Source organism: Antedon bifida, chromosome 4 (genome assembly GCF_963402885.1).
Source record: "Antedon bifida chromosome 4, ecAntBifi1.1, whole genome shotgun sequence".
NCBI lineage: Eukaryota > Metazoa > Echinodermata > Crinoidea > Comatulida > Antedonidae > Antedon > Antedon bifida.
The window spans coordinates 18,255,606-18,264,428 of record NC_136229.1 but is presented as its reverse complement, the minus strand read 5'-3'; the positions used below and the strand labels follow the sequence as shown (position 1 = coordinate 18,264,428).

The 8,823-nt window shown below is 36.1% G+C and overlaps 2 protein-coding genes across 3 annotated transcripts; both read left to right on the top strand.

Moving 5' to 3' along the window:
• The first annotated feature begins 830 nt into the window (after positions 1–830).
• On the top strand, positions 831–5,712 carry LOC144840125 (sialin-like). Its single transcript, XM_078695795.1, has 8 exons — positions 831–1,093; positions 1,355–1,442; positions 1,772–1,867; positions 2,445–2,578; positions 2,692–2,835; positions 3,154–3,286; positions 3,469–3,710; positions 4,310–5,712. The coding sequence occupies exons 1-8, from the start codon at positions 896–898 to the stop codon at positions 4,463–4,465; spliced, it is 1,191 nt and encodes a 396-aa protein (XP_078551921.1). The 5' UTR covers positions 831–895; the 3' UTR covers positions 4,466–5,712.
• A 505-nt stretch (positions 5,713–6,217) lies between these two features.
• Positions 6,218–8,813, top strand: LOC144840216 (uncharacterized). Of its 2 annotated transcripts, none has more exons than XM_078695953.1 (3): positions 6,218–6,568; positions 7,023–7,207; positions 7,552–8,813. In XM_078695953.1, the coding sequence occupies exons 1-3, from the start codon at positions 6,334–6,336 to the stop codon at positions 8,803–8,805; spliced, it is 1,674 nt and encodes a 557-aa protein (XP_078552079.1). In that variant the 5' UTR covers positions 6,218–6,333; the 3' UTR covers positions 8,806–8,813. The 2 variants fall into 2 exon arrangements, with proteins under 2 accessions (XP_078552079.1, XP_078552080.1); XM_078695954.1 differs by having other exon boundaries at positions 6,231–6,295.
• The last annotated feature ends 10 nt before the right edge of the window (positions 8,814–8,823 follow it).

The window sequence follows — 8,823 nt, the reverse complement described above, 5'->3', positions numbered from 1 at the left end:
ACTGTATAATAATTTACTAGTGTTATGCAAACTTTTTATTTGGATTGCAAGAGATCAAATATCGCCATTTTCTAGATAATATTATAGGAATCGGCAGTTAATAAGTACAGTATAAACTTAGTCAAGGTTCAATGAAATATAACAATGACTTTTGTATTTTTCTTTCATGGTTATGTCTAAATTGGACCTGTTCAATACAAATCGGAATGCTTTTATACAAAGGGTATTCAAGCTTATAAATAAAACATATAGGCCTAACTACACAAGGAAAGAAAAAAAATTATTTCAGAACTCTTCTACCAATAAATCGGATAACTATTATCGGTCACAGCCGCCGACATCGTGTACAATTCACTTCAGAAGCGAACTTAAGCATTAAGACAATGAAGAGATACTTCGTTACATTAATGTGTAGTTTAGCAAATTGTTTATTTTACTGCATGAGACAGAACCTGAATATAGCTATTCTCGAAATGGCACAAGTGAACCACCAGCAGTTACCCAACATGACCAACAGCAGCACCGACACCAACGAATATAGAAATGTAAGTGTTGATGCGGATTAGTCCTGTTTACAGTAGTAATAGTAGTAGTAGTAGGATTGTGGGTCTATTTGGCAGGTCATGACAGAATCAGTATCATACAGTATAGATGTGAAAATGTTTACTACTGATTGTTAAAAAAAAAAGATTATTAATCATTATTTCTGAAGAAAGAACAATACTTAAAACTGTTACGTCCAAAAGTCGAGCGGCATTTTTTGTAAGAAAAACCTAAACCTTTTGTTTAAAACCTCATTTATGGCGTAAGGCAATGCATCCACTTTCTTTATTTTTGCTTTATTTTACTTCATCTTTAGATACGAACATTTGACTGGGATAAAGTTACACAGCAGATGGTACTCGGTGCCTTCTATTATGGGTATGTTCCAATGCCAATGCCAGGTGCATGGTTGGCTGGAAAATATGGTGGCAAACTTGTAATCGGAGCTGGTGTGTTCTGGACGAGTTTGTTCACAGCGTTGATACCATGGGCGGCAGGAGTTAGTGTGGGACTATTAGTTACTTTACGGATTTTAGACGGTATTGGACAGGTTGGTGAAAATTGTTTAAAAATATAATATATATAACAGACAAGGGGCTTCAAGTTCTAGATACTGGAGATCTACCTCGTAGGTTTCTGTTTCACTTGCACCTTTACTCTTATAAATAAGTACGATAAGTTAATAAGCCTAATAAATCGTTTAGAAATCACCACCAATATATTACGAAGAGAATATTAAACCGAGGGGAACTAGTAGGTCTAGAAAATGTAGATGGTGGTATTATTGTAATTAAATTAAACATCATTTTAGGGTTTAGCTGCTGCAGCTAACTATGTAATATTGTCTAAGTGGACTGTACCGAGTGAGCGAACTACCATGATATCGATTTCTGTCGGCGGTAAGTAATTGTTGACTATCCAATGAATCCAGACCAATTTCATTTGCCTTTTGTCAATCCAACCTTAAGCTCTGTTTACATTATCAAAAAAGTGCGATGTGCCCAAATATGGTAGTGATATGCCATCATCATGTCCATATATGGCCACATCAAATTTTGTTGTCACATAAAGAATGTTGTTTAAAATGACAGACAAAAATTTACGATGATAAAGGCAAAACACTCGAATTAGTCCTTTGTACAATTACATACAAAGTAAGTATGCTTACTTTGCAACTTTATCAGCAGGGTTTTTTACACGTTATTTGTAATTTCGGTTGTTTCAACAGGAGTGACGCTTGGTTTGGTTGTATCTAATTGTCTATCTGGTTGGATTTGTTCTTCGTACACCATTGGTGGATGGCCTACATCATTTTATACATACAGTAATTTAACTTTTAAACATTCTACATCGGTTAAATAAATGTTGTAGATAACAATCTATTGTTTAACAATTTGTAACAATAAATAAAATGTTATCAATCTACCGAATAAAATGTTATCAATCTACCAAATGAAATGTTATCAATCTACCGAATAAAATGTTATCAATCTACCGAATAAAATGTTATAGGCCTACATCTATCGAATAAAATGTTATACATCTACCGAATAAAATGTTGTCAATCTACCGAATAAAATGTTATACATCTACCGAATAAAATGTTATCAATCTACCGAATAAAATGTTATACATCTACCGAATAAAATGTTATACATCCACCGAATAAAATGTTATCAATCTACCGAATAAAATGTTATCAATCTACCGAATAAAATGTTATCTACCTACCCAATTTTCATGACGATTGCTTGCGACCTTGCTTCATATCAAAAATGAAAGCAATGTAGGCTTAATAACCCCAACCATAGTGTGCTAATATATCGGTAAAACAATCAACCTAAATATGTTACTGCAATAAACAAAAATGTTCTTACACAATAATTAATATTTTTGTTAAGGTATATTAGGTGTGATTTGGTTGATTGTATGGGTTACACTGATCTATGAAACGCCGAATGAGGACCCTTGTATCTCAAAAAAAGAAGTTGAATATATAAATCGTGGTGTCACCCAGTCTCACAGAAATCAAAAGGTAATTTATAATGAAATAATCTTTCTTTTGCAAAAAGATATATTTCAATATTGTATTTGCATCAATGATTAATAATAATAAATGTATTTTACTGAAACCATTACCATATATAGAACGTTCCATGGCGGGCTATTCTGATGTCACCACCAGTCTGGGCAATTGTAATCAGCGACACAATGTTTGAATTCGCATGGAATCTTGTTTTATTAGAAATACCGATGTATTTGTCTACAATATTTGAATGCGACGTCCTAACGGTAAGGGATATTTCACATTTCTTATCTTTTCTGTTTAGTTGTTGGTTTTACCTTTACACTCATTTTGTTGTATCAAACTGTCCTCGTAATAGGACGCGTTCGATGGATATAACAATAGTAATTCTTGATTGTGGACTGGACAGAAATCTGCCAAGTCGATAATTAGAATCATCAAGCGAGAACTTGCTCGTCCCTATGTCCTAACAAAAGCTCCCATAAAATGATGATGCCTTCTGAACCAATTGTTTTCAGTAGGCTGCCGTGTATCTCACTTAGTTTGTATTCATAAATTTACACTAAAAAACGTTTTTCCTCTAGGCCGGTGGCTTAATGTCAGCTCCACTTGGTGCTCGGTTTATAACGTGTTTAATGACGGCTGTCGCTGCTGACTACATCATTCAAAGAGAATACTTGAGTATTTTAAAAACCAGAAAACTATTTGCCATTATAGGTACGTAACCGTATTTTGTAAAATGATGCGCATTATTAGGCTACTGTGCGACATAATAATTCTAAGTTGTTGGTCTCTCTTATTTTTTTAAAAACATCATCAACATTTTTTTCTGCCTCTTGGTTAAGTATGACTTTTAATCTATTCCTATGAATCAAAGTAATACAAGTTTTTCCTCTTAGATCTTGGTGTTTCTGCTGCCTGTTTCTTCATAATGAGCTATGTAGGCCACTCAATCGTAGCATCAGTCGTTCTACTTATCATATCGTTTAGTGCACTTGGTTTCAACACCTCTAGTGTTGACACGAACCCTGCAGATATCAGTCCGAATTATGCCGGTATTATTGCAGGACTCATGATGTCTATTTCAAGCTGCACTGGATTTATTGTTCCAATAATTACTGGTCTTTTACTTGAAAAACACGTACGTAATAATCATTTAAATATTAATTAATAGGCCTACCCTTCGTCGAGTTTTCGATCTACTGCTGCGGTAACAGCATCAAACTTATGTTAATTAGCTATGACGTATGTAAGCGTCTCCCCACTCATCACAAGCGAAAACTTTTGATTATCTCCAGGCTGAACTTGAGAGCATACAAAAATGGTTTGCTCTCAGCGCGATCCGACTTTGCACGCGTATAAAACTACTAGGCCTACCTGTAGCATAGCCTACGTTTATGACGTTTTGGCAAACCTCTTGCTTGAATCCTGACTTACTCTTCTAGGCCAGAATTGCACAGATAACTACTCTACCTTAATAGACTCCTCATCGTAAACATAAACAAATTATAACCCAACAACTTACAATAATATTGTTTGTCAATTCTTATGTTTCGTCGTCTGACATTTTAGGCAGTCGTTTTCCGCGTATTACGTAGCTAGAGCTCGAGAGAATAAGTTTCTGATTGGTCGGTAGTTCATTGCCATGACAACGGATTTTTCCCGATTTTTAGATTAGAAGAACCGAACGTTATTTTGATCCAAATTACAAATAAATTATTATTTTTATTTTACGTTCAGAATACATTTAAAGAATGGTCAGTGCTTTTCCAATTAACTGCCGGGATTGAATTATTTGGATTGGTTTTCTATCTTATATATGCAAAAGGAGAAGAACAAGAATGGTCCAAAACTGAAGCAATAGAAGAAACAGAAAACTTGGTTATTAAAGAATAACAACTATTATATTGTAAACTGTTAATTACCAATACTTAACGGCAACAATGAACAACGAAAGCAATTAAACTGCGTATGTCACAAACTGGCGCTGTGTTTAGTCAAATTGTAATGCAAAACTTGCAAACTCTCTCCAAATACTGTTAAACAGACTTGGAATAATTTTACTTTACGCAGATAATAAAACACCAGCTATATAGATATTTTAAGTTTTGGGGTGGTGTAAATTTAGTGATAAATGGGAAGAACAATTACTTATAATGTTATTACGCTCCCTGTTACTTATCAACAAAATGTTGCATTCATATTGTACACGTAGTCAGAGTAAGTAATACACTTATTGAACCATCATGGAACAAGGCCAACAGCCATTAAGTCGCGTGCTACAATGCACAGTGATACCGGACCGACAGACAGACCGACAGACAGACCGACAGACAGACCGACCGACCAACCTACCAACTGACCGAAATTACTGAACATGTTTAAAAATGTTGAAATGTTTAAAAACATTTATATTTTTTAAATTTACACGTGCGTAGCCTGTCACTTTTTACGTGCTCGTATAACGTAATTTCGAGTTGAAAAGTAAGTCAAGAAAACAGAAATCGGGCAAAAAGAGTGCGCAATAACATTTAACGCGCGCAAAAATCTGCGCACTCATGGCAATTTTGTAAACGCTTAAAATTGCCTGAAACGTACTCTTATTTCATCGAAAATAAATTTTAAGCGCGCGTACGCATGCGTTACATGCGCTACGCACGTAATTGTATTGCCATATGATGATTTATGAGTACCAAATTTTATTTAATTGTGATTCATGGTTGTGAAGATATGATTACAAACGTGATTTCGTTAAATCGTGCGTAGACCGCGTAATTTTTTATTGCGCACCGTGAAAACATAACCACATCGTTTTCTGGCCATAAGGAATATACTGTGAAAAATTGACTTAGCTAGATTAAACTGATATCAAGATAAGGTCAGAAAGCGATAAAACGCATAGTGATACCGGACCGACAGACAGACCGACAGACAGACAGACAGACCGACCGACCGACCGACATAGTGAACTATAGAGTCGCGTCCACGCGACTAAAAATACACAAGATAAAAGAAAAGTTGTATTGTATATCGATCCACCAAATTATGGAACAAACTTTCAAATGACACAAAAACAAACTATAAATCTATGACACTTTCAACTTTTAAAAATCAATCCAAAATATTACTGGTTAAGTATTATTACCTTGAATTCCTTCTATTTTTTGTATATACTGTTATGTATGTGTGTTTTGTAAATAGTTACCTTTTGTCTGAATTATTTTTATTATATTGTTAATGTTCTCTGCAGCTGATCAACTTTGGAATTAATGCATTCAGTATAAAGATAAAGACAGAATAAATAAATAAATGCTTACAAAAGAGTGATTTTTTTTTGAAAAATGAACAATATATTTGTTTTATTTTGGTTTTTAACAGTCTACACACTATGTTTTGATCATAGCGGCGCTATAAAATCTGCCAATTAAATTAAATTTAATAACATTTATTCAATAATGGTAAGACAAATAATACAAGAATTATAAACAATAAGAAAAAATTACAGTTTTATATCGTAATATTTCTGCGCTATGCGTACTATAGATTCTGGTATCTAAGCAGTTGCGCGTACATGTTGGATGCGCCAACAAAAAGCATGTGTTGCCAAGTATCTGTCAGTAACATCTTGGTAACATCAAATGACAGCGCAAAGAACAGGTAGTACGTGTGCTTAATGAGTTAACTTGAAACAAATAACATGCAGTGTTTAGTACCGTGTAAAACATGGTATGCCTTTATATTATGAAGTAAACTAGACCAAAACCATGAACGAAGACGTGTCGAAAATCTTGTATAAGAAAGTTTGCGTTTATATGAGAAATCGGAAAAAACGCGTACAGTTTTCACTGAATCACAATCTTTACCGATCGGAAAGTTTGTCAAAAGATTTGAGGTTGTTGAAATGTGATAACTACGAGTCAGCGGGACCTTATGAGTCGCACGTGTTCGGAGAGAGATATGATTTGGATCATTTGAAGGCCCATGTTACCTTAACTGAAGGTAGGCCTAGACTATTTACAATCTTTAGGTCTAGCCTAGTTCAATATTTATAAATATTAGTAGGCCTACTTGTTTATTCTTTTTATTTATTGTTGATTTCTCAAAGCTATAAGTAATCTAATTGGGATAGAAGACTAATAAAAGGATTATATTATGGAGTTCAACTAACATGTTAAACTAGCCTAGTTCCGACGCGCAAAAGGAGGGAAGGAGGACGACCGCCGTAGGCGCAGCGCAAGTGAGTTGACCAATCACAAAGAACACAGTCTATCCATCGCGTCGTGTATTGGTCAAATTACTTGCGGTGCACTTACGTCTTTGCGTCATCTCAGTAAAAGTTGGACCACTCTTATAACGTAACCAACGAAGGGGCTGAATAAAGCTTTAACAGTCGTTATTCAGATGCGAGTTTAAACATTTTAGAATAGTTATATCATTGTTTTTAATCAATTAGGAAATTTCTGGGAGTTCTTGCACACATCCGGTTGGAACGACTTTAGCTCAATCCGTATAACTGACGGTTCGCTGATGCGCAGTCTTCTCTACACCTACTTTATGTTGGAGTTAAACAATAAACTTCTATCTTACACTACAGAAGTCTATGAACACAATATCAGCACAACACTTCAGGGATCAAAGGTAGGAACTGGTTTGGTAGTTGATTTTAAGTTTATCCATTTAGACGGTGAACTAAATAACCACACCCGATTCCCTGTATCTCCACATGCTATCTATTTCCGAAGTATCATAGGACTATTTGATTTGGTGTAATACAGCATCTCATTTATATCACATGTAAGGTTACTAACTTACTAGATACATTGCGAAACACATGTGATGTTGTATTACCTATATATTCCTATGAAATTTCGGAAATAGTTACAGTACCGAGAATCGGCTGATAACCAGATGTATTGCAAAACGCTTGCGTAATGTATGCATTAAGTAGTGTCGGTGCTAATGGCTTCTTTTACCCCCTGCAGGGACATGACGAAAGCATCAAGATCACGTTCACCTACTATGGACGCAATAAAGATGCTTTACGCAGGATTCTTGAACGAGATGGCATTGACAATCCGTATACAGCCTTTCACGTGGATGACGATCAAAGTGAAAGCATTACGAGTAGAAAGCATTACACGCACGTACATTTCCCAGACGTCCTGCTTAATGAGAACTCCCATGGTAGACGGAAGAACTTTACATCACGTGACTACGCGCGCAGACGACTTGCTTGTCCAATGAACTGTGATTTACGTCCGGAGACCGCTCCTGAGTGGATGATCGACTGTTATAGGCCGGATATAATGCCGGATAATCCACCAAACTCGCCTCTACCAGATTACCCGCGACCAAGCACCATGGAAATGCTCCGACAACGGAAATCCGAACGGGTGCGAGTGCTTGCGAGTTGTCGGCAACGAAAACGTAATTTCGACGACCTTCCACTTATAACACAAGCCAGACTGCAACGATCATGTGATGCAGAACTAACTAGCAACTTCGAAGTTATCGGCACTCGAGTAGTAAAGCGGGAAACAAGTGACGAAATTAGTTGGCTAAAAAAAGAAAATTCTGTTCAGCATCCGTTCTTAAAATCATCTATTCGACTTCCGAAGATCGATCCACCAAAGAAACCAAAAACACCAACTTGTTTAACAAATAAGAGTAAACCGTATAGAAAATTGAAACCAGAAATTCGAAAATTTGGAAAACATTCGCCAAAATTAGAGTTCATTAATGTTATAAATCCGATGAATACGGTAGCTTCTGTAACCCCGACAGGAGAATCTCGTTGTGGTACTCCTCAGTTATTTGACACTGGTAAGCTACGCATCAACTACAGCCTGGAGCACATACGGCCAGACATAGTTCGCAAACCAATGAGCGTTAAAAAAGAAGACAACCACGCCGAGGTATTGAAATTAACAACTAATATTCTTCATGACATGGGGAATGATAAACGCTATCAAACGTGTAATGACTTTGCGGCCAGTGGCGACAAGTGGACATGTGACCATAGTGATGACTGGTCAAATGTGGATAAACATTCTGGCAATGTGCCGTCAGTACCGTTAGATGACCTCTTCAAAGCGAGACTACCAAGCGGGTTTGCTGCGTCATGTCTCAACGCAATTGATGACTTTGTTGTCAGAAAGGAGCAAGTGACTACGTCACGATTGTATGTCACCGTCACAATGATCACGTTTAACAGGATACCCATGATGCCTTACTGATTACGAAATAAAAACATC